Source organism: Oryza sativa, chromosome 2, assembly GCF_034140825.1.
Source record: "Oryza sativa Japonica Group chromosome 2, ASM3414082v1".
Classification (NCBI taxonomy): domain Eukaryota; kingdom Viridiplantae; phylum Streptophyta; class Magnoliopsida; order Poales; family Poaceae; genus Oryza; species Oryza sativa.
This window is the reverse complement of record NC_089036.1, coordinates 5,646,189-5,672,377: the sequence shown is the minus strand read 5'-3', so window position 1 is coordinate 5,672,377 and position 26,189 is coordinate 5,646,189. Positions and strand designations below refer to the sequence as shown.

Sequence of the window (26,189 nt, the reverse complement as noted above, 5' to 3'; positions counted from 1 at the left end):
ACTAGCGCTAACATCGTGCCAGCGTGGCGGCCGAGCCGTGAGGTGGCAGGACCTCAGCGTTTGGCGCTGATCCCTTTTACACGCTAATTAGATTATTGCGCTTCTTAATTAGCAATGTACTGATGGTGCAATGGTAAGTCCTTTTGCTCTAGTACCCTACAACCACGGTTCGAATCCCCCATCAGGTCAGCCATTTCCGTTCCTTTTTTTCTTCAAATCTTCAATCTACGTGCATGCATATAAATGATTAATGATGATATCTGTTTTTGAAAAATATATATATATATATATACGGTACTAATCACCCTATTATGCACCAAACTGAAAGAAAACATCGGTCAATGAACAAAATTAATGAAAAAAAAATGTTGCTATGCCAAGGATTCGAACCAATCATGTGCTACACACAAGTCTGAGCATCACACCACCAGATTACATTCACATAATAAATTTGATGTTACTTTTATATTAACTAGCTTGTATTAGGGGCCAGCCCACGTGGAATACCGGCCAGCTCAGCAATGATCTCGACGCCAAATTCGGTGGCGTTGAGATGTTATAGCTCAGCGCCATTGTCTTTGGCGCTGAATCGACGGCTTATTTCTGGATATAGTTTTTGGCATGTACTAGTTTTGAAATAAGTTTTCTACAATAACTAAATTATAAAAAAAAACGGTTCATACTATCCTTCTCTCTCTTCCTCTGCATCATCAAATATTGTATATGCCGTGTGGTGATGTTCATGTCCTTTAACCCAGATAGCTTAGAAAGAAAATATTACGTTCGTTTTTATATTATTAAGGCTATCTTTTTTTTGCGATGATATTATTAAGGCTATCTAACATCTCAACATACCATAATTACATATTTAGCAGCTAACCACACTTTCCACATAGCAGTGGACCATCCATTCCATTCTAATCTTAGCAATGAAATTGAAAATGTGAGTGTACATACAGCTCGTCCATTCCTTTTTTTTAAAAAACTAACCAGTTCATCTACTCTTAATTATAATTATTCGGGGGCAAAGCATTCATAATGCACTCAAATTAATTTGGCCATGACGCTGCAGAAATGACGTCGCCTAGCACCAACCAAACCTAATGTCAACCTCCCAATAATTAACCAGCCGCGCGTGCTAATTGGCGCCATTCAACTTGTCACACCCAGTGGGGTTCAAACACTGCAAATTATAAGCCACACCAGCCAAGAAAACCGTGAGACAAACAAGTGGTTTTGACAGGTACAACACCGGATAAAGCATTGCACCTTTTCTTTTCCCTGTTCTATTTGCACCGGCCTCATCTTTCCGCTTATACTTATGTTTATTAGTTAAAATTTGAATTTTCAACATTAAATTTAGAGTTGATTTTAAATTATTTTTTTCATCGAAATTTATTTTTCAGCCTTTGCTAGCTTTTAGGTCGCTAACAACACGCATATACAATTTTTATTCACAAAATTATTTTTTTTATTTGCAAATATGCCGTTTCTTATATATAAGAAAGGATCATTCGGCTGCATTGTTGGTGTAGAGTCTTGGTAGTTGGTAATCATGGAAAAGAATGGCCAGTGGAGGCATGGAGCTCACTCTGTGTTCACTGTTTTGGCTAGGATCCAGAGGAGACAGATTTCGGCTGCGTTTGAAAAAGATGATGAGACAGAGCCTTTTTCTAGCAAAAGAAAACGGGACGGATTATTAGCATACGAATAACTGGATCGATTTGATTATATTTCTTAAAAAGATTTTATATATAAAGTTTCTGCATGTAACATAATATCTACTCCAGTACTTTAGCGAGTGTGTTAACGGTAAATAAGAAATTTGCTAATTCCAAGCCCACTTCTTAACGGTAAATAAGAAGGTAGCAACAAATAATCGGATAGACACGTATGATGAGGTTGCTTGCAAAAGTGTATTTGTTGATAACGTGCTATATGTGACACGATATGTTTGGCATGACAAAATTAGTACGGAGACCAAACATTGTCCTAAAGCTTAAACATTGTGCGTGATATGATATGTAAGCTTTTTTTTTACTAGGAGAAACCCTTAACTGAACTATAAATACTACCTCTACACAAGACATAACAAGTTTTAAAGTTAAACATAGTTATTAAGAAAATAGTTAAGATTTAAATAGAGAGATGTCGTGATTGGTTGAAAAGTGGAGGTATGTGGAAAAAGTAAATGGTGTAGTGATGATTGGTTAGGTGAGAAATATTGGTGAAAAAAATATTATATTTTAGAATAAATCCTAGGTACTAAATTGTTATATTTTAGGACGGAAGGAACAGTGTCATGGAGCAAAAACAAGTGGTAAGAGTTAGCGATGGGGGAAAATTAACATGTGCCCACCCAGTACAAGCTAGGATGATGAGTAGTCATGCATGAATCCACTATTCCATTTCCACATACGGACAGCACGCAGAGGCGGAGGGTTGCGAGGTTCGAGAAACAAACGTGCCTCCGACTCTTCCAGACGAGACGACGACGATCACGCGAGCTACTTTCGATACTAGTAGTACACCATATACACGAGAACAAAACCGTGGACGACGATGGACAGAGACGCAACGACAACCCCAGACGACATATGCACGCATCTGCCCCCGCATTCTGCCGCGCGCGAGTTCGGCCGAGACGCATCCGCCCGGCCGCTCGTGGAGGCCTCCTCGCCCGCCGCCCGCAACCAGGATCGATCGTCTCTGCTCCCTACGTTCCCCAAAAAAAAAAATTGAAGCTGCATGTGATATATCATAACATAATAAATTTATATTTGTTATACTATGATATATTAGACATTGTTATAGGTTTGTTTTTTCTTTAACAGAAGGATAGCCTTTCAACTTTAAAAGTCGTTGACATTGAATTCAGTAGATAAGGGCATGTTCACTTTATTATCACTTCTAATCCTACCAAGGGCCTGTCCAGATTATAGCAAAAAAGAAAAAAAACTTATCAAGTTTTGGCAATGCCAAAATTTTAGAAAGATTTCTTATGTATTGACTAAATTTGGCAACAAACTAAACGTAGATATTTTTTTTGGCAACTTTACTTAAAAATGGTATGGATGAAAATGACAACAAAGTGAACAGGCCCCAAATCTTGTTGTAGGATAACATATTAAACCCTTTCTTACCAGTACTATCATACTAAAATTTGATAGTTTAGAATCTTTTCTCTCCTAAAAACGATATGTAATTTTAAAATAGCATCAAACAAATGTATCTAATGCTATCAAAATTTGGTAAGATTAAAATTGGCAACAAAGTGAATAAGCACTCAAGATTAATTTATCGGCCCATACATACTTTATTCGTAGTAAAATAAATCAATTTAGTATGAGATGTGAACATCCTAAGTACTACAAATCGTGCATATTCATAGTACGATCCTGTGCTATATCCAAATTCGTAGTGTCAGAATGTGAAAATTCTGTATTAGGTTAATTTATTTCAGAGTAAATTTCACATTAGGCCACATATTTTGGCCAAGATTTCATAATGGACTAGGGTTAAATCAATGTTTTCACTTAACACCATACATCTTTAAATAAGTTTTCAGTTTGGACTAGAGGTGAGCAAAGCAAGGGAATGTGAGAAAACTTCATATGATTTACACATGGATAATTATAAAAGGCAAAACATTTTATGTTTTCTTCCTTATTTTCAGTGTGAGTGGTAATTAACTATTTTCTAGTATTTTATTTTTATTCATTTGCCCCTATGTATAGATCATTTTGTGCCACTTTTAAACATGTTGCATCATTATTTTAGTGTGATTTGCTATTTCTTTCTAAAGATATTTATCTTAATACTATGGAACTAAAAATGATAATTTGAACTAGCTTTTCTCTGACAACTTCCATTGATTTGCTCAACCCTAGTCCAAAGTGACAACTAGTGCAAAGATATTTGATGCTAAGTGAAAAGGTTGGGTTGGCCCTTACCCATTGTAAAACTTTGGTCAAAATATATGGTGCAATGTGAAATTTACTCTTTATTTCAGGATGAAAAGAGTGTCCCCTTTTTTTCCCAACAACTCTTGGATGAATATGAAGATTTTTCGTGGCACGCTTTTCAAACTGTTAAACGGTATGTTTGGTGCGAAAACTTTCAATATGAAAGTTGCTCTAAAATATCAAATTAATCTATTTCTCAAGTTTGTAATAATCAAAACTCAATTAATCATAGTTTAATAACACCTCGTTTTAAGTAAAACACTTGATATTCATATTTATCTTCATCTACATAATAAAAGAACACCACCTAAGGTAATCCCATAGTATGGAAGGGTTGCTTGTCTTTTTTTCCCTTGTAGTTCCTTCGACAAAAGAAGTAATTTTCAGCCTTTGCATTCACCAAAGATACACACAATATTGTATTTATGGATATTGTGATTTAATTTAGTATTATATTAACCATCTACTCTCTCCGTCTTAAAAAAAGTTCAACTTCCAGAGTTTGAGTTATGTCAAAAAGAAAAAAAACCTTATACCATCCTATCTACGCTCATCACATAAAACAGGAAGTTTTATCTATCCTCTACCTACCTATCACCATTACTACTTTTTTTCAATAGTGAGGGGTATTTTAGTCATTTTACTCTCCACTAATTTCACTTTGGGATGCTAGGAATGATCTTTTTCTTTTTGGAACAGAGGGAGTAAGCAGCATCGTTTTCGACTTCTTTTTTTTTTAAAAAATGATGGAACTCGTGTGGTATTTGTTTCAATTAAACTATGGTAAAATTGTTTTTTTGACATATATAAACATATATATTTAAATTCGACCTATACGAGGAAAACAAATAAATATGATCTAAATACATGCGTATTTTTTTTGTCAAATTTTAACATGGACACTCATGGAGTGATTTATCACAAATGATCTAGTTTGTTAAATTATTTTAAATTTTTATGACTATTTAAGTCCCCTGAATTGTTATCATCTAGGGATGATAAAGATAAAAATTGAGCAACGCTGAGTACTTGCTGCCTTGCTGGGTTTAAGAATTATAAGATCACAAGGATAAGTTAATATCAAGGCTTGGCTGGCAGTGCATATCTTAGAAGAATATTTCACAAAATATAGTTGAAATTGTTCGGGATGCAGAAATAGTACAAAACCCCTTGCTGCCTTCGGAAAACAGAAGTAACTCAAGTTGCCGTTCTAAAAAAAAAGAAGTTAAAAAAAAAACTCGAGTTGCCGGCCGGTATTGTAGGGGAGGTATGTACACGTCCCATCCAATAATCATTTGGATTACTAAATTCATCAAACCGCAACTGCAAGTCCTCCTGATTCAATTATTCGTATTAAATAAAATGGTCGTTTGTTGGTTGGTATTTTTTTATAAAAAAAATGTACTACGAGTAACAAACACCGTTCCTAAAATAGAACAAGCATGCACCTTCAAATTGATTATTAAAAAACATTGTACCACAAGTAGCAACAAATTAATGCTGCCCTCTGGATAAAATTGCCCCCTGAATATTGTTTCACATTTTTTTTCTCGGGATACATGACTCACTTGCGAAAACATCCTCTGCTATCGAAAATCCGCGTCTTCTTATAAACCCTAACTCCAGTAACATTTTAAGCTTTCTCACAGTATGATTTAAAAATAATTTTAATTTGATTTGATTTTTTATCTTAGTACTCCCTCCGTGTCTTTTTTATCTAAACGTCATATAAGGAGGTACTATATTTTTAAAATCTTAACTTTTATAAATCTTTAATAACGTATATATATATTTCCTCCGGATTGATAATACTTGTCATTTTAGACAAGGGTGATATCAAACTTTAGAATATTTGATTATAAATCATTTTTAAAATATTTATCTTTTAAATATAGTGACGTAGATTAGTCTTAAAAAGTACTTTAATAAAATCAAATATTTATTAACACTTTTATACATATTATAATGAAAAATAATTATCAAAATTGTTTTTATAGACAGTAAACTTTTTCAAAACAACAAGTATTATCAATCCGGGGGAGTAGATAAATAAAAATTATAAAAGAAACAACCGTATTATTACCAGCAGTAGCTCAACCAACTGAAAAAACGACGTTTGTGTCGAGGAGATAGAGAGCACAATTCGGTCAACACGATAAAAATTAAAATTAAATTACGGCATCATCAAGCCTATATATCACCAAGGCAGCCGCACCCGAAATCTGAATTAAACCAAACCAAATCCTCTCATCTCCCTTTTTTTTTCTTCTCTTCGCGAGCTCGCCATTAATACGAGCTTAGCTTTGTTCTCGCGAGGCCTACCTACCTAGTCGTAGCTAGCCACCACCTACTTCTGCTCTTCCAACGCCGCCCATGGCGTCGTCCTCGTCGTCGTCGGGTGGTGGTGGGTCTCTCGCGCTCGCCGCCGCCACCGCCGTCGCGGTGTCCGGCTCCATCGTCATCTTCTCCCTCTGCCGCGCCGCGAGGCCCGCGGCGGCGGCGGAGGCGGAGGCGGAGGCGGAGGCTTCCCTCCGCCCCTGCCTCTCCTCCTCCTCCTCCTCCTCAGGTGGGTGGGTTCGTCACCGGATCCCTTCGATTCGATTCGATTCCTCGACGACGACATGCGTGGATGGATTTCTCACGGTGGTTTGTGTGTGCGGTGCAGAGAGGCGGAGGCGGAGGAGCGGGAGGCGGGTGCGGTTCGCGGCGGACGTCGTCGACAATGAGGGCGCCGCCCGCCCGGCGCGGCGGCTCGCGGCGGCGGAGGAGCACACGTGCAGGGGCGACGCGGCGGCGGCCGCGGCGGCGGAGCGGATGCCGGCGAACCGGGAGGCGTTGTACCGCGGCATGCTCCGCGACCGCTCCTCCCACAGGGTCACCTACTCCTGCTGACCACCGCCTCCTCGCCGCCGCCTCGCCGCCGGCGGCCGCCGCGGTTGCTCGATTGATTAGGCTCTCGCAATTAAGCTAATTAATCATCATCCTCCGCTTGCTTTTGGTTAACTTTTTTTTTGCTTGTTTTTTCTCTCTCTTTCTCGTGCGTCTTTGCTTCGAAAGACAGGAAGACAGAGGCAGTTGTTGACTTTGTGTGGATCCAGTACATCTCTACTGTACAGTGGATGGATTAGTATATTTTATTTTTAAGTAGTTTTTGAATCTCCTCTAGGTTTGTAAATACTCGATTTCTTCTCTTTTTTATCTCAAAGAAAAGGGAAAAAAAGAGACGATTTGCCATGTCAAAAGTGGTTGTGAACTCGACGAGAGATTAAAGTCAAAAGTGGTGTTCGTCATTCAAGTGTAGTTTTTTTTATTTAATCTCCTTTTCGTTTGTATATGCTCGATTTCATCTCATTTATCTCAAAAAAAAAAGGTAAAAAGGAGATGGCAAAAGAAATTGTTGTGAACACGACGAGAGATCAAGTCAAAAGTCATGTTGTTGAACACGAGACAAGTCCTTGCATCTTTGCTTTAGGAAACCGAATACACCATCATGAATTTTTTTTATTATCTGTATAATAAATCAATTGGTTTCTATTATCTGTAAATTGGGATTGATTTTTATTGCCGAGGAAAATAAATTTACTCGAAATACTAGAATATGGGGGCACATGTGATTTCGGCTCGGTCGAATTGGATCGGAAAACGGTTGGGGCGCATGTTACCCGGCAGGTGAGGAAGATTCCTTTATCCAATTTTTTTGGGTGTAAAGAAATGGTGGTACCAACAGGTATATTCTGGTGAGCGTTCATGCGGGTCAGGAGCAAAATAAACTAGGACTAAGTCCTCTCTTCTTGCAAATTTTTAATTTGATTTTGTTTGATACTTTGATTTGATATGATTTTCTAGAGAAGCATGTGAGGAGACTTTTTTTTCCATGTGCTTTGCTTTTAATTTTAGGAGAGCTCCTAAAAAGCAGTTAAATTTGCAATTAAGCGCACGCTTCATGCCTCCACATCCATGCAGTCTAAGCATATGATTTTTCTTTTTACTTACTAGTTTCTCTAACCCATAAAAAATCAATATACGGTAAGATATGATTTTTTATATCCAGATTTACTGTAATAGTTTTTAGGGACGGATGAAGTACAAAAAGCTTCAGTCTAATCGTGCACCCTGCAGCTGATAAACCATAAGACGGTTTATTAGAAGAAAAAGTAATTTATGAGTTGTGCTTTTATAACTTCTGTGTTCTTAGCTATTATCAACATAATGTTGACAAATAAACTACCATAAAGAAAAGTCTCAAAGTCAATTCTGAAAATTAAGTTTTAAATATTAAACTTTTACTATATCATAATTAATCAGCTAAAAAGACAAACAATAAAGTTGTTTTGCTTCGGAGGGTTACCGGGCGGTCGGGCCTCATGGTCAAAGCTGACTGCAAATCCTAATGTTTGTGTTAAAGGTATAAGCTAGCGTGTAATGTGACGTAAGAGCTAAACTAAAGCAATCTGAGGACAAGAAGTAGCAGACCAACAGAGATAATACTCTGATGGTGTAATATAGAGTAACCCAGTTTATGGAGCTAATCCATGGCGATCAATTTTCTTTTCCTTTTTCGTTTTTTCTTTCAAACTCCGTTGCCGATTAGTAAGGCCCGTCTAATAGAGATCTAACTTCTAAATTTAACATCAGGAGTTAGATTAGAAATAAAATTATTAAGCAGCCTAAACCCAGCTCCACATCTCTAGTTTATTTTTCATCCAATTCTACTCTTATATTTAGATCGGAGCTGAAACTGTTTCGGTGCGATCTATAATCGCAACTTATAACGGAAATGCTAAATTTCTGTCGACAGAAAACACAACCTCAAATCTTGCAAATTTTGGATCACTGGATGTGCTTCACGATTCATGCTCTTCTTCTCCAACTCCGGCGACCACCTCTTCTTCTCTAGCGCTTGTGAACCCAAACTCCGGCAGAGGGCCGACGAATTAGGGTCCCGGGGTGGGTGGGGGTGGGAGGGGGGAAGGGAGGGGGAAGAGGGGGGAGTTCGCCGGCTTTAGAGGGATGACCGTGGGAGGCGGCAGCCCGGTGATGGGCGGCAGATCGGGCGGGCGGCGAGGCGGCGGCACCGCCGCCGAAGCCGCGGGGTCGGAAGCGGGCGATGGGCCGGTGTAGGCGGCGGGGGCAAAGCGGAAAGAGTGGTAGGAGGAGGCAGTCGGTGGTGGCGCCCCGCCGCCGGCGACGGGGAAGACGACGGACAGCGCGCCGCCGCCGGCTTGAGGCAAAGGAGGGGAGGGGGCCAGCCGGCGGGGCCTCACCGGCGTCGTTGACACTTTTCGGCCAGCCGGCGAGGCTGGGTGGCGGCACGGTGGGGCGGCGGCGGCGGTGAAGGAGGCGCGCAGTGCTGAGAGGAGGGAAGGAGCGCTCGAGCGTTGTGCGGCGGCAAGGAGGAAAAAGGAAAAGTGGTTAGGGTTTGATGGGGTTTGCATGAATCTCAAATCAATCCAATGGTCAAAAAATTGTAAGATATTAGAAGGGGTTTTCTGTTAAATTAGAAGTAGACAGTCCCAACTTATAATTACAAACGAAGTGACGCTAATTGTTTATCTCCCTCGCGGCCGCCCAACACAAGTCCTCCGCTAATTAATTTCTGCGAGTTGCAGTGGTCCGTCCTACACCCTTTCCTTTTGGGATGCAAGGCGTGGAAATGGCCGTGCCGTCGCCGGCGTCATTCCGCCGATGGTGAGGTCACGCTGCTCAACTGCGGTTGACCGCTGCATTTTCGGAGCAGTTTCTCTTCCTGGTGTTGGTGTGGCTGGCGTTCTTTCTCCACAAGTTCAGAGTGCGTTCGTCGTCATGGCCCCTCTTCTTTTCCATTTACTTCATTTTGTTCATGCAGGTTCGTGATCTCAGCACGTGACCCCACAAGTATTACGGGTTGTGTGGTTCTTAACTAACTAACAGGATCAGAACTCACGTTAGGCAAATGTAATTTGTCATCACCTTTTCTTTTGACCTTTTAAATTAAGGAAAATTTGCAAAAATCATCCCATAAATCATTTTGTTACAAATGCTCACACACCTACTCAGTTTTGTTAAAAAACCACCTCAGTGTATACGTACTTAATCGGATCAACCTATTATCGCTGATGTAGAGCTACTGTAGACTAATCTAGCTGAGTCAATTTTGTCCAAGTGTTTACATTAAATTTATTCTTCATGTTTTAGTGAACTTTTTATGTATATCGTGATACCCAAGTGCGACAATATTTACACTATTATTAGTATTTCTATTTGTGGAATCTGCAAAAAAAGAAGTGTGAAGATTATACTATAAAAGTATTTAATTTTGGTAAAGACCACATTGACGGCTCAAAATATATAAAAACATATTGATTCGGTCATACATGTGCTCACTGGGGTGATTTTTGAAACAAAATAGAGTAGGTAGGTGGGTATTTACAACGAAATGACTTATCGATTAGAATATCAAACTTAAAGTGACTTACGGAGTTTTTTTTGTGCAAATTTTCCTTTAATTAATTCTAGGTCACACATGTGATTAAATTGGACAAATAATTGAGTATACGACACATGGAATAATGAGATAAAAAAGTGTGCCAAACCATACATATGACAATGAACGAAACGTAAAGCTAAGAAGGGTGTGGCAATCTAAAATGTAGCGTGTTAAGTTGAAAGAACAGCCCCTAAGGGACCGGATTGTTTGTGTTGCACATGATTGATAAGCCGTGAAAAATGAACGAATCAAATAAAAATAATTTTCAATAAAAAATTATATCTATGTTATTAACAGTACAAAAGAATACAAATTTTAGTAGTGAGTTGTAATTGTGGAAGATGTATAAGAGGTTAGGACTTGCATACTTCTTTTATTTGTAAATTTTCGCATACTTCCTTTGTTGCGTAAATACTTATCTGTTTTAAGTTTGGTGACAATGGAGTTAGAATATTTACGGACCCATCGTTTCGCTTATTCGGAAAATAAGCGAAACGGCATATTTGTAAACGAAAAATAATTCATCAATAAAACTGTTATATAAGTGTTCTTAGCGATCTAAAAGCAAATGCTGAAAAATAAACTTCGATGAAAAGACCCCAAAATCAACTACAAATTTAAGATTAGAAATTTAAATTTTGGCTGATAAGTATAAGTATAAATAAAAAAATGAGACCCTTAATAATAATTAAGTTTAGAGACACAAAGCCCATACCGCTACTTATCTGTTTGAACATATAGGGCATGTTTAGATTGTAGCTAAAATAAACCTTTGGCAAGATGGCAATATTATCAAAATTTTGACAAGATTTCTTATGTATTTACCAAATTTGGTAACAAACTAAACGTAGATATTTTTTAGCAACTTTACCAAAAGAAATGGTATGGTTGAAAATGGCATCAAAGTGAACAGGCCCATATTAACTATTTCCATTAGTAATAAGATATTGCAAGAGAATTTCTTTTGTCAAACTTTAGCTTAAAGTCAACTCTCTCCTACAAAACTACCGGGGCTCCTTTTCTTCTAAGTTTATTACTTGGAGCATCGATCAACTGACAGATTGAATAAATCAAGCATACAGGCACACCACACAAACCAGCAGTTAAACACACGGTATTCACATGTTATTTGTTTCAATTAGTTGACTAATTATGCCATTCGTATATAAAGGAACTAAAACTAAATTAAATTAGTTGTGTATGAAAGTGGGTTTCTGATTACTGAAGCTCCGATAAAGAAAAGAAAACGATAACAATATGGATAACTGCAAAAACACCAAAACTAAGGTAGCCCACGGTTTTGATTTCAGCTTGGACTTGCACTTCATCGACAGTAAAATGTCTTAGTCTTGGGGGCATACTATAATTTAATTTAACGAAATTCATCGAATGTAACGGAAGTTCTGAATCTTGTGCGCATTCAGAGACGGAGTATCTATCATAGTACACGACTAATATGGCAATATCGTATAGAAGGACGTATCAGCAAGCCGTCCAAATCTGGCCCGTCCATCTCTGCCCGTACGGACGTTCAGGACGGCACGGCAAAAACAAGGAAAAGTACACGGAAGTTGACGCACGATCTGACCTCAGAATATCATGTCAGAGTTAGACGCGCTCGTTTTTTTAAATTTAAATTTTACTACCTCCGTCCTAAAATAAGTGCAACCGTGAATATCCGTGCCCAATGTTTGACCGTCCGTCTTATTTGAAAAATTTATAAAAAATTTAAAAATATTTAGTCACACATAAATTACTATTCATGTTTTATCATCTAAGAGCAATAAAAATACTAATCATAAAAAATTTTCAAATAAGACGAATGGTCAAACGTTAAACGTGAATAGTGTAAAACTGCACTTATTTTGGGACGGAAGGAGTATACTACTACTCCCTTCGAAAAAAAATACTCAACCATTTTTATAGTACTACATTCGTCATAATTTAATGAGACTTATCCTAATATAGACTCACAATACTAAAATAAGTCTTATACGGTGCTAGGTTATCATATTATAGAACGGAGGGAGTAATATATACTGTAACTGTAAGTATTTCTAGGGTAATTTTTTAGCCACCGAGACCCTTATTTTAAAGCCTAAGAATTATACTATTTTTGACTAATCATGTAATCGAACCGCTAGATTACCAGGAGCATGGGTGGTAGGAGAGCACGACGGCTGCACCTGCCAACTACGCTAGCGCAGTTCTCAATGAGAATAATCCAAGCATTTTAAAAATTTTACCACACAATGACTTAAAGAGAGTCTTTCGTTTTTAACATTATTTTTTGGCAAATAATCAAGACAAAAATACTTATATTTAAGAATGGGGATGGTACCTAAACTTTAAACTTTAAACACCTCTTCCTAATTTATTGAAAGTCTTAAATGAATTATGCACACTTTATTAACCACTCTTACTTCGGTAATAAAGATGTAATTATGTACAACTCTTCACTGTTAACACTACTATTCAAAATATCAATGAGAAATAAATAAATCTAATAATAAAAGAATAAGTGCTAACCTGAAATCGTTGTTATCAAAATTTAACTCAGATAATCAACATTTGATCCATTATCTAAAAAAATCAGCATTATTTGATTATTCGGAAAGGGAGATAGCATTAAGCAAGTTGCTTGCCTTGTTTCAGAAGAAAGGAAGCTGCAGTGCAGCCAAAACGAGATGGCGGAGATAGGCGATGAGTACGGACAAGACCCGCGATCCAGTCGGCCCAACCGTACCCCAGCGATGGCCGACGGCGACGGCGATCCCTCCGTTGCCCCGGTCAAGTTCCCCGCGAGGCGAAGCGATTCCGGGCGTCGCGACGCCGCCGCCGCCGTCGCTGTTCCTCTCTGTCGTCGCCTTCGCCGTCTCGTCGGGCCACACAAGGCCCATTATCCTCTAGGCCCATACGAATAATTCTGTGGGCCTCGACATGTCCCACTCTCTTCTTTGGAATAAGTTCACCCTTGGTCCCTCAACTTAACAAGTGAGATTTTTTTTAGGTCCCTAAACCACAAGATCATAAATGTGCACCCCTAAACTCGCACAAACCGTTCAAAGGAGGGTCCCATGGCAGTATATGTGGGTGGTTTCGCTGACGTGGCATCCTAGTCAACAAAAAAAAAGTACGTGGGGCCCACATGTTAGTTACACATCGTTTTTTCGTAACTTTTCTTTGCCACCTCTTCTCTTTCTCTTCTTCTTCAGCGAGTGAGCGCGATGGGCGGGCGGCGGGCGAGCGCAACGGCGGGTCCATGTGGTGGCAGGCGAGCGCAACGGCGGGTCCATGCGGCGGCACCGAAGTTTAACTAGATTTTTCCTAAGTGCTGCCCGGAAGTTCCTAGCACTTTTGCCCGGAACGTCCTGGCAGATTTCCAGTTCAAACTTGTGAGTAACGGCTAGATGACGTCACCTAGCCGTTATATATATGGATTTCGTCCCCAGGTCACCCTTTAGCCATTCCACTTCAGCTCTTTCATGTTCTAGGGTTTTCTAGCCACTCCCAAGCTTCCTTTGCTTCCTCCACTCAAATCTAGAGCCTATCTTGTGAGATTGAGAGATTAGATTAGAGTGTAGGAGTGTTTTGGAGATGGCTTAAAGATTAGGTTTGATTGAGCACTTTGGATACCTTGTGGGTTGTCACTTGGGCTTATTACTCTTGGAGATCTTCTCCTAGACGATTAGGTGTCGCCCGTGAGCTTCCAAAGATCTTGTGGATGTCCCGGGAAAATTTGTGAAGGTTTTCCTCACCTCCGCAAGGAAACGAGGTAAGTGAGTAAAGATTCTTGTGCTGAGTTTTCAGAGGTTGTCCTAGGTAGAGCAACTTGCACTTGTGGTCTTTTCTAGAAGGAATTGTGAGTTGGATCTTGGTGGTCACTCAATTCTAGAAAACGACCTAGAAGTGTTGAGTTGAAGGCTGTGGACTTCTTCTGGGATCTTTGCATAAGTGAGGCAAGGGGTTAATCGAGACCCGGCTCTTTGAGCGCCTCAACGGAGAGTAGGATCCGTGTGATCCGAACTTCGGAAAAAAATCGCCTTTGTCTCCCTTGTGCATGATCTGTTTTTGAATCTGCTGGTATCTTGAGAATTACATCTTGTGCAACTCTGTGCCTGATCATCTCTAGCTAGGACCTGTTTTACTTCCCCTAATTTCATTTTTTCTCTGCTGCCCGGAAGTTCCTGGCTCAAGAACTCCGGAAGTTCCGGGCTACTCATCCTGCCCGGAAGTTCCGGGCTACTCATCCTGCCCGGAAATTCCGGTGTTCATTACCAGTAGGTTCCGGGCCCTGTCAATTTAACCGCTGCGATTGTTGAGAAAATTTCAGGAAAGCCTATTCACCCTCCCCCCACTAGGCTACATCTCTGCACATTCAGGAATAAAACATGAACACTTCAAATAAATGATTTTGAGCACTAGTGTTCTACCAATTATATGCATGTGGTATCCCTCTTAATAGTACGGCATCCTAATACTCAAGAACACAAGATATACATGGATTAGAAGACAATTACCACAAAAGATGCCGCAATACTTATTGTGTTGACATCCACTCCTTTTTCATCCTTGCATACATCTCAACAAAAAACATTAGTTACCCTCTAATTGTGTTGTCATTAACACCAAAATAAATGAGGGGTCCTAGATGCACTTTCATATGTGCTATCATTAACCTCAGCGTGCACTGGTTTCACACTAAAATACAAAATGGACAGCACAAAAAGCTGAATTAAACACTTATTGTTACACTTAACTATCAACAACGTAGCTGGAAGAACAAGGCGAGGGATTAATTACTGCCAAGATTAAGATACGGAAGGGCACGTAGCCTAATGATTGCAGTGACATGAGTAGTACCTCAAGATTCTGAGTTCAATAAATCTTCATAGGAGCAAATTTTAGATTGGATTGTTTGCAAAGCTAAGTTTCCTATTTCAATTGCCGTATATATCCAATTGGATGTAGAGACCATATAAAAAAAATACCTTTCTCTTTTTTTTAAAAAAAAAGAGAGGAAGATTTAGCAACACGTAATCCTCGGCCCTGTTTGGATTCAAGGGATATTTTTTAGCCCTCCCTCAAATGGCTAAAATAGCCCAAAAGATCCAAAATGGTGAGCTATTTGAGAACTATTTGGAAATAACCCACCCCAAAAAACTATCCCACTTAAGGGGTGCTAATTGGAGCTATTTTGGGTGTGGCCCACTTAAAAAGGTGGCTTTTCTCTCCTTTCTGGTGCACGGGATCAAAAAAAAAAAGAAAGCCGCGGCTCTCTCTCTCCGCACGACCGCACATCCTTTTCTCTACCTTATCTGAGCGCGCACTCGCCTCACATTTCGCCGCCGCCGCCGCCTCCTCTCCTCGCCGGCGCGGCGGCTGTCGCCCACCGCACCGCTGGCCCCCACTAGCTCTGTCGCCCCTACTCCTCTCCGTCGCGTCGCTGACCCCCACCTGCGCCGCCGCCCAACTCCTCGCAGGCGCCCACGCCCTTGCTACTTCCTCCTCCCCACCAGCGCCAACGCCCCCACTCCTCGCCAGCCGTCAATCGCGGCTCCGCCGGCCCCCACCCGAGCCGTCGCCGGGCCCCACACTGGTGGATTTGTTTTCTTCTCCATGGAGGGTGGTGGCTTCGATTTCTTCTCCGAAGACCCAAGCGTCTGGCCGTCGCAGCCGTCGGTGACTGGCCCCGGACACGCTCCTCCTCCCCACGCCGGCGTGGATGCGTTGGACCTCAACTCTCAGGCGCCAAATAGCCCTTGGATCTAAACAGCTCAAGAGCTATTTCATTGGAGGGGTATTTCTTGTGTAAAAAATAGCTCTTAAAATAACTCTAAGCTACTTTTACAAACAGAGCTCTTGAAGCAGGCAAGACTCAGGAGGCAAGGATGATCGTTGTTTATTCGTCCAGGTAAGGTTGCACCGTGCACGCCAGGCGTTCTCCTCTCCAAGGCCGACGTCCGAGCCGCGACGACGATTTAATTTCATTAGCATTTGCTAATAGCTCATTTTTATTAAGATGTTTTACTAGTTATTTTTCTCAATTTTCTTTAGCGCGTCTTTTAAATTACTAAATGATACGTTATGTTTTGTATGATAATTTTCTATATAAGTTAGAAAAAATAAATAAAACTATTTTTTAAATTTGTAGTAACTAAAATTTAATTAATCATGTGCTATTTTTTTCGTTTGCCTATCCTGGCTTCGTCATCATTCATTAACACCATCAAGGCTGCGTTTGAACACGATCAAGATGAATTAAGTCATGGAACGTAAAAAAAATCATTAACATATAATTAATTAAATTAATTATTATAAATTTGAAAAAAAATAAATTTATCCTTTTGTTTTAAAGCAACTTCCCTATAAAAAATTCTCACACGGAATATATCTTTTAGCCTTTTAAAAACGTGCTAATGAAAAAAAAAATGAAATGTACGTTAATCAAGTCAGAACGGGGGCCCTAAATGCTAACAAACCCAATAATGGCCACGGGAGGATTGGATGATTATTACCAGCTCCCCCTCAGGGCCCCACCTGTCATCCTCCCAGTGACGGAGAGAGAGGGAGTGGTGGAGTGGTCGCTCTCCCAGCTTTTCCGCCCCATCTGCCCACGTACACCCCGCGTGATCCCCTCCCTCCAAACCCAAACCCAAACCCAAACCCAATCCCCACCCTACTCCAATGATTCCCCCCCTCCTCCTCCCCTCCATAGCTCGCACCAGATAAGCCCCCCCGCCTCCGCCTCCGCCGCCGCCCACGCCGTCGCCGTCGCCATCGCGGTCGTGGTTGTGTTCGTCTGTTCGTGTACTCTGGATCGATCGATTGATCGGGCGCGGGTGGAGGAGGAGGAGGAGGAGGGTTTCGAGGGGGTGTGCTAGGGTTTCGAGTGGAGGTGGGGGGAGGTTGAGCTCAGTTCATTCTTCTGTCGCCGTGGTGGGGGCGGGGGAGGCGGAGCCGGATGCTATGCTGCTAGGCTGCTCGTCCCTGACGTCGTGGGTGCGTCGCCTCGTCGCCTGCGTTGGGTACGCCTTTCTGACTCTCCCTCACCCTGGCTGCTTCGGTGTTGTGCTGATTGACGCGCGAGAATTTGATTTCGAGTGTTAGGGGAGCCGCCGCGGGATGATGAGGCGAGTTTGATGCGTGCGGGTAGGCGCGATTTCGTTGGTTCGACGGGATGAATTCGGTGTTCATACATTGATCCCCGTTCGGATTTCATGGATTTAGTAAGGTTTTCGCGATTTTGTTTGTAACCATGTGTAGTGACCAGCTCGTGCCCAATCAGCGAGGTTGGTTATGATGGGTCTGACCTGCTTGTAATGACCTGGATGATTGCTCGATGTGTTCTCTGTCTTTTTGTCGATGGCCATTAGTGGCACAAGAGAATGTTTGGTGGTTTCCTACCAATGCAGGTTATCATCATAGCACTTTTGGCCCTTTGGCCTGCTGCTGTTAGGTTTCCTTTCAGCTCCTTTTTTCTGCTCCCTGCAGCTTGCAAACAGCGGACTCAAGGAGGTTTCGCATAATAAAGCTGATAACACAGAATAGCGAAAGATTTCCCCCGGTAGACTACTATTGCAGCGTATATTTATTTGTGCCTGCTTATTAATCCATTGTGTCATCCAAAAACTTTTCTTTTTAACTGCAGAAAAAAAAATGAAGTTATGGCTCATTTAAGAATTCTGGCTGCTATTATCTGGGAAATTTACTTAGCTGTAGTAGCGTTTTATATCTAAATGCTGGTTCAATCTGTAGAGTATAACTGGCTAGAGAGTTTGTTGCTTGATGATATCTATAATTTGAAGGGTACAGGTTTACTGGTATTTGCAAATGAGTACAATCTTAAGGATATGTTAACTTCACTCTAAATACATGTAGGCTTGAATCCATTGATTGGCTATTGCTCCTTCAATCAATGGGAAATTCAGTTCTGCATTTTTGTTCTACAATCTAGATAATTTGTATAAACAGATTTATGCTACGCACAAGTTGAAGTCTTATTATGTTTTTGTTGGCTCTACCTAGAATCCTTGACACCTGCTTATTCCAGCCATTTAGGAATGACCAGCTCCTTGAAACCTGCTACTTCAATTTAGGCACCATTTATAGCTTCAAACATCCAACCCTATTCCTGTGCGAATTGAACTGTTTTCTGTTGCTTCAGCTTCTTCGAACCAAATGAAAAAAAATTGAACATTTATAGTGAGGACTCGTAAGCAGTGCAAAACCTGTACTAATCAAGTGATCAACTATATGTATTTTCCATACAATTTTGGTTTAGACAATCCTTTGCTTGTTTGTTGATCTGTAACTTCTCTCAATTGCTTGGTGCTAATCATTTATCAGTCAATACTGGTTTGCAACAGAGCAGAAATTGTTTTGGATGTGCGAAACCTACTCCAATAATAGCCGTTGATGAGCCTTCAAAAGGTTTAAGAATTCAAGGGCGCTCAATAAAGCAGCGGAGTTTGTCGGAGGACTTTTGGAGTTCAAGCCCGCCGGGAATGGAGAATAGTGCCATGCAATCTCAGCGTAGCATGTCTTCAATCAGTACGGCAGCACAATCGAGCGATCAGCATGGAGCTGGAAGTAGCACCAACCCAAATGAGTTTGTAAATCAAGGTAAAGGCATTCTTCTGTCCGTGTTTGAACTAAAATAGGCAGCAGGTGCCCATACTGTTTTTTGGAATATCCATATACTTTCAGAGAACGCTAAACCCGTAGTTCATACTTATTGAGGGTCAGTTTCCCATGCTCGTATGGATTGCATTTCAGCACATGGCAACTGTTATCTTCAAATTCCAGCGTTTATGTGGTCCATAGCAATTCTAAAAATAATGCATCCTGCATATATTTGCAAAACAAATTTCTTACTTGACTATATATAAGTAATTTAATGGTGGGAAGCAAGTGAAGTGAACTACTCCTGTGAGTGGCCACATTTCCACATGGACAAAACCATTTCCTCTCAGGCCTTCTGAATCTTGATCCCCAGAGTCAGCCCTCAGTTTACGTTAGAATACTAGTATAAGACGTCGTGGAATTTATGGCTATCGAATTCTAGAGTAGTCATGTGTATATTTGGTTTACAAAATACATGTATAAGGAAGATACATGTATAAGAAACTCAAAACGAAAGGATCTTTACCAAACTGGAACTAGGTTATTACGTTACATTATTACGAACTATACGTACATGTTAGGTTAAGTTCTTTTATGTTGATTATTCTACTTGTACAACCGTAGGACTTCTCCTGTGGAACCAGACTAGGCAACAGTGGGTTGGAAACAGAAGGCACAATTCTCAGCGTCAACAACCTCGAGAGCCAAAAATAAGGTATTCATATACAGATTCCTGCAATTATTTCAAATTATTCATACTTTATAAGTGAGTGCAAAAGTGGCTAAATATGTGTAGATGTGGTGATACAAAAGTGGTAATGCTAGATTTGTAGGTCTAGTGATACAGAAATGTACTGTTAGATTTGTACCCATTGTAGTTTCATATTATCATGATTTTCTATTAGCAACGATATGTTGCACGAGAAATTTATAGTAAAGTTCAATTTAGAAGATGCCTAGTCAAATAGTGGTATATAAAAATGGATGGATGCAATAAGTTATCTCTAGTTCAATTGTCGAGTCACGAAGGTATGGATTAGCCGATTAGGAGGTTTTGACATGAACCAAAACAGTCCCCTAGTATGCATTATTATTACTTCATCTCCTTGTTTGCCATATATTAGATATGTTAAATACCTCCTTTGAAAAGGACGAGCTAGTAGTTCTGTTATTTCTTAGAGGGACACTTTGGGAGCTGCAATCCTGGCCGGGATCCCAGCCTGGTTCATTTCGGTGGGAATAGGCCAGGATCCTGGCTGGCATTTGTCTCCCAAACAGGTCCTGACTTGTTACTCTTGGTAAAATCTAGCCTAAGGTCTGTTGTCTATACTGCTTCCAACTCATCAGTTTGTATTTGGGCACTGCTGACTGTTTACCATGCCTGTGCCCGTCACTGCAGTTGGAATGCTACATATGAGAGCCTTCTAGGAAGCACAAAACCATTTCCACAAGCGATCCCTCTTGGTGTAAGATCTCTTACAAAACTATGCTTCATCCCCATTTTCCGCACTTGTCTCATGCAAAAACAATGTATGAAGTTTCTGTCGGTTTTCAATTGGCAGGAAATGGTAGATTTCCTCGTGGACGGCTGGGAGCAGGAAGGCCTATATGATTAGTGGGTTAAATGAGTGATGAAGGGTGTTGTTTGTGGGGTCAAATTATGAATCACCGAGAATGTACTCAGAAAAACTTCAGCCTTTCAAAGCTTGTGGGTGATAACTGCGGTATTCCTGGAGACAGGATGGCATCCCTATCTTAAGTAAACGTAACATATTCTTTACTGCTAATTGTGTTAACATAAGTTTCATATTGTGATATCTTCTCGCTGTGCATAATTGGACATTGTTATTACTAATCAATGTGCAGGCTCTGTTTAGTTTTTTTTTCTTTTTTTCCGCGAGGTGGATATGTGTCGCATCTGACGTCCTCTTGGCAATGCCTTTAGCTGATTGCCCCTTGTCCATTAGGCCATTACCGTGTTTATGCAGGTGTGCTGATTGTGTCGAGCTGACTAGACAAAGATGGTACTCCTACTTCTCTTCTCCTGAATATGCTTCATTTCTCAGGCTCTACCAGAGGGTTTTGGATGTCTTCGCCTCCTTTCCAGATGCCTCTCTCCGGACTCCTGTCCTCGTGTTCTTTCTCGCTTTATATGCGAAACCCTTCACAGCAATACGATCGCATCGCCATCTTCAAGCAGAGTAACTAACTGACAAATTCACTTCACTGCGGTTTAGTGGTGCATTAGCATTTTATACACACTTTGCTGGCCATGGCTTTAGCTCGCCAATGCCTCAGCAAACGCCTCGCCGCCGGCTGCGCTCTGGCGAGGCCACTGCACGCGGCGTCGCCGGTGGCGGCGGCGGCTGCCAATTCTCATGGGCCGCTCAACTTTCGTGCCCTCTTCTCGTCGGCGGGAGCCGACGCCGCCGCCACCACCGGCGGCTGCGCTCCTGCGAAAGGCGACGGTCACAGCCGTGAGGTCGCCGTCGTGGACCGCTCGCGCCGCCGCTGGCCGTGGCGAGACCTCCGCGACTTCGTCCCGCTCCGCCTCGTCGACGGTAACGTACCACTTACTCAGTTAGTTACTCCTGATTTTCTTATTCTTATTTTATTTTAATTTTAAAAATAAGCATTTTCAGAACTTATTTTTAATATATGAATTTTTTAGCCTAGGACTGACGTGACAAAACAACATTATTATACATTACTAATCTAAATAGTGTGACTAATCTAAACTATCCGACAGCTGCGGGTGGCATGATGATATTATTTTTTCACGTCATATGAGTTAGTGTAGCAAAGACTCAGATTTTAAAAGTAAATTTAAGAAAGGTTTATTTTTGAAATAAAAATTAAAAAGTTATATAAAAAAAACTCTGTTACTCCTCCCCATTGTACGCCGGCGAGCATTGACGAGCGTGGTTGCTTGCACGTACACACGCAGGCATCGGGAGCGCGCTGTCGCAGGTGGCGGAGACGCTGACCCGGCCGCTGACGGGGAAGGTGCGGGAGGACGAGGAGCGGTACAGGCTGCGGTTCGAGGTGCCGGGCCTCGGGAAGGACGACGTCCGCGTCTACGTGGACGACGGCGTGCTCGCCATCCACGGCGAGAAGCGCGACGTGGTGGAGGAGGACCGCGGCCGCGACGGCGACGGCGAGTGCTGGGCGGCGGCGACGTACCACGCCGGCCTGCTCCTCCCGGAGGACGCGGTGGCGGAGGGGATCACGGCGGAGGTGAGGGACGGCGTGCTGCACGTCACCGTGCCCCGCTCGCCGGAGAGGAAGAGGAGCGTCACCGAGGTCAAGGTGCGGTAGTAGCAGCGTGGACTGAGCCTGGCTGCTTGGGCCTCGTTTGTATGGGCCTTTATCCCGGCCCATCTTGTGTATGGGCCTGGATTCTGTAATTAAGTACTGTATGGGCCTACTACCATAATGTGGCATTCTGGAGTTCTTTATTAATGCCACATTACCCTTTATGAATGGCCTCGTTCATAGTCTTGATGAATTTTGAGTGAATTTCAAGCATATCAAGCCACCTCGAATCGTGTGCTTCAGGTGTTTTGATTCAAAATTTTGTTTGAAATTAGAAAGAAAAAAACGACGTCTCGCTAGGGTTCAAATAATCAAATTTCACTAGCCTATGCCCTATGGAGATTACCCGGATGGTTACATAAACATCATCATGAATTGTCTATCAATCTTTTTTTTCTTAAAAAAGAAAGGGAACTTAACTCTCTAAAAAAAGGGGAAAAAATACGTTCAAAATACGACTGCCACTCCAAAAAGAAAAAGCTAGAGTAAGAGATAACAATGACCATACGGCTGCCTCGCTGGCTCCTGGTCTCTCACCAAGTGACACCCACCCCCACCGCCGAGATAACAACGACCGGGTCACCGACGACTCCCCCAATTTCTATCTCATTATCGGCGATCACACCCCCGTGAAACATACGTGTCCCCATGTGCGCGCCGCGTGGGGATGCCGCCCAACTTGCCGCTCGTCGTCGTCGTCGTCGTCGCCTCGTCGGGGTGGTGGTGGCACGCGACGAGAGGGACTCGCGTGGCTCTCGTCTCCCGTTTCGCGCTTGCGAAAAGTCACTCGCTGCTGTAGCTGTAGCTGTACGCGTGACGAGTGCGAAAAGGTGAGGTGAGGGGGATGGATGGATGCAGTGCATGTATCGCGCGGCCTTTCTTTCTTTTCTTTTCTTTTTCCTTTTATTTTTCTTTTTCTTCCCGACGACTGGGTGAGGAAGTGACTGACAGCGTGGGGGCTACGATTGCGACACATTCGCGCGCGCGTGATCCAGGGCGCGCCACGTAGCCCGGATGGGCGATATTGGGGGTGATGGGCACAGGCGCACTGCAACACACATCTCGTGCCAGTAGTAGTAGTAGTACGATTCTTCTTCTCGCTGGATTAGTACAGTCTACAGTACTAGTTTTAGATTTTAGTTAAAATTAGAGATGATGTGACTGAAAAATTATGTGTGTATGATAGATTGATGTGATGAAAAAGGACTCAAGTTTAGATCTAAACTTCTGGATTCATACACAGCCTGTTTGCTACACGGAAGACAACAGCATCACGAACCCACATCAATGTGTGTGCACCTATGCGCTATTTTTAAGATAATGGAGCTCAACGAGCTATAGCTAATTATTACAACGTAATACTTAAAACGTGTACAGTTCACATAACTAAAAACGGACACTAACCATGAAGAAAAAGCAAAATATAAAGACTACCAATCCAAGGTAAGAAGTACACAATTATTGAATTCTATTTGTTAATCTCCTTCTAAAATTAGAAAACAGTTGCATAACCGTTGCCTCAATATTTCGACATGTAACTTTTAAAAACTCGTCCTCTTCATCATCCTTTTGTAGTTGTGCCCATGACTTGAGCCAATGTGTTGCTCTGAAATTTACCTGTATATATGAAACAGATGATGATTTATCAAAAATCATGTCATTCTTACTCAACCATAGAGCCCAACATATATCAGATGCACCTGTGCGCTATACTCCTTCCGTCAGTAAAAACAAACCCTACCATAGGTATGTCCAGATTCATTTTCCTTTACATAATATTAGTATTCAGATTCATTGTAGGATCTAATTTCTATAAGATGAAGGAAGTATGTCCATGAATATGTTTTTCCTCCATCTTGCTAAAGCTATATTTTTAAGCGTGTGTTTAGTTTTAAGATATTGTAGGATGTGCTAGGTGCATCCTAATTTTTTGAGATGAGATGACATGATTTCATCCATTCGTTTGGCATAAGGATTGGATTAATCTTATCATGTTAGGGTGTGAAGGTATAACTCATATTGTTAACGTAAGGGAAAAGTTGGTTGGATTAGTCCACCAGTTTTTAGGATGGGCTGACTTGGATTCATTTCTTTGATCATTTTATTCCATCTGTTTTCAGACCAAACACCATAAATATCCGGTTCATTTCAGCCCGACCCATCCTACCACTCTAATTAAACACATGCTAAGGGTGTGTTCTTTTCAGCTAAAGCGGCTTAGCTAATCCTCGTTTTCCGTTAACACACTTTACAAGCTGCTAAATGCGAAAACTTTCAGTATATAAGTTGCTTAAAAAATCTAATCAATTTTTTAATTAAGTTTTCATATAATAATATTTAATTAATCATATACAAATCATGTTTTTTCGTTTTACGTGTAACTAATCGGCTAAACCATCCCGCCGATTAGAACGCACCCTAAGGGAGTCTGAAACCCTTCCCATTAGCACATAAAACAAATTAATTAATTAATTAATAACTTATAAAAACTTTAAAAATAGATTAATATGTTTTAGAAACAAAACTTTTTTCAGAAAAATTTTTGTGAAAAATATATCGTTTAAACGTTCGAGAAACATAAAACACATATGTGTGTTCGTTGACGCCATACTTCAAACCTGTAGCTACAAGTACTTTACTTGTCCATTCAAAAATCAAGACGGAGCAACAAAAATGAAAACGAACATCTACATTAATTTAAAATATAAAATTGGCTGATGCTGCACTCAAACAAATATACTGATTGATTGCTACACTTTTCTCAAATTTTACAACAGAAGGTGATGTTCTGCCGCAATTTACAAGAGAAGGAATATACTCCCTCCGTCCAAAAAAAAAAAAAGGCAAACTCTGGATTTCCGTGCCAACGTTTGACTGTCCGTCTTATATGAAATTTTTTTACAATTAGTATTTTTATTGTTATTAGATGATAAAACATGATTAATACTTTATGTGTGACTTATCTTCTTAATTTTTTTTATAATTTTTTCAAATAAAACAGACGGTCAAACGTTGGACACAGAAACTAGGGTTTGTCTTTTTTTTTTTTTTTTGGTACGGAGGGGTACATAGCTGCAGGAGACCAAAAGAAAAAAAAAACTCCTACAAGATTTGATCTATGGAAAAAAAAAGAAGAAGAAGGAAGAAGTAGGCCGATTCGGCACATCTTGTGTGGTGTACTGGTGCAAGCATTCAGCTCATCTGGACGCCATGTGAATTCGTGAGAGAGATCAGCAACGGGAAACACGCCCATTTTTGGAGATTTCGGGCGCCTAACCGAATCAGTCTCCTTTGTCCAGGTGCATCCCATTTGGTTCAAACTATATCGTTGCGAGTGATTCGTTAATCATTATGCGTGTTGGCTAGAAGAAGCTTCTCATCACACCCTGCCAGCGAGTGATTAGTTTAATCTAAGCACACAATAAACTAGTACACAACTACACATCATTGATCAGCTTGGGCCATTAGAGAAATCTTAACAGCCTAACACAATCAGCAGCGTGATCAAGTAGCCATTAGAGAAATCGCAAGTGGTTTGTATTATATTTTTGGCAGGAGCATGTGTACGACCAGTGTGCGGTGGCGGGCGGCAAGGGGAAGGGCAGATCTAAGATAAAGTAGCTATACTATGTTTAATTATGATTAACATGATTTTATTATTGTGTTTTTGAAAATTCTATTGGAATCATTAGATTATGATGATTCTATGCATATATTCACCTCCGCAATAAAAGGCATGCTAGATGGGTGGACGTGGGCTTAGAACATTCAGTTATAGAGCCAGCTCGATCGGGCGGTTAAACCAGAGTTCTCTCGTG

At 41.1% G+C, this 26,189-nt stretch overlaps 3 protein-coding genes across 7 annotated transcripts; all 3 read left to right on the top strand.

Moving 5' to 3' along the window:
- Window positions 1–6,189: 6,189 nt before the first annotated feature.
- On the top strand, window positions 6,190–7,273 carry LOC4328649 (uncharacterized). The gene is made up of 2 exons (XM_015768315.3): window positions 6,190–6,531; window positions 6,631–7,273. Exons 1-2 carry the CDS (start codon window positions 6,339–6,341, stop codon window positions 6,855–6,857), a joined length of 420 nt encoding a protein of 139 aa, XP_015623801.1. The 5' UTR covers window positions 6,190–6,338; the 3' UTR covers window positions 6,858–7,273.
- A 9,826-nt stretch (window positions 7,274–17,099) lies between these two features.
- On the top strand, window positions 17,100–20,911 carry LOC4328648 (uncharacterized). 5 transcript variants are annotated; one of them, XM_026023344.2, is made up of 6 exons: window positions 17,113–17,459; window positions 17,926–17,998; window positions 18,801–19,056; window positions 19,681–19,771; window positions 20,456–20,522; window positions 20,619–20,873. In XM_026023344.2, exons 1-6 carry the CDS (start codon window positions 17,401–17,403, stop codon window positions 20,670–20,672), a joined length of 600 nt encoding a protein of 199 aa, XP_025879129.1. In that variant the 5' UTR covers window positions 17,113–17,400; the 3' UTR covers window positions 20,673–20,873. The 5 variants fall into 5 exon arrangements, with proteins under 5 accessions (NP_001412659.1, XP_025879129.1, XP_015627535.1 ...); XM_026023345.2 differs by lacking the exon at window positions 17,113–17,459 and adding an exon at window positions 17,782–17,846; NM_001425730.1 differs by lacking the exon at window positions 17,926–17,998 and having other exon boundaries at window positions 17,100–17,459; window positions 18,806–19,056; window positions 20,619–20,911.
- A 325-nt stretch (window positions 20,912–21,236) lies between these two features.
- Window positions 21,237–22,560, top strand: LOC107278626 (23.6 kDa heat shock protein, mitochondrial). Its single transcript, XM_015772047.3, has 2 exons — window positions 21,237–21,617; window positions 22,004–22,560. Exons 1-2 carry the CDS (start codon window positions 21,329–21,331, stop codon window positions 22,372–22,374), a joined length of 660 nt encoding a protein of 219 aa, XP_015627533.1. The 5' UTR covers window positions 21,237–21,328; the 3' UTR covers window positions 22,375–22,560.
- Window positions 22,561–26,189: the final 3,629 nt, after the last annotated feature.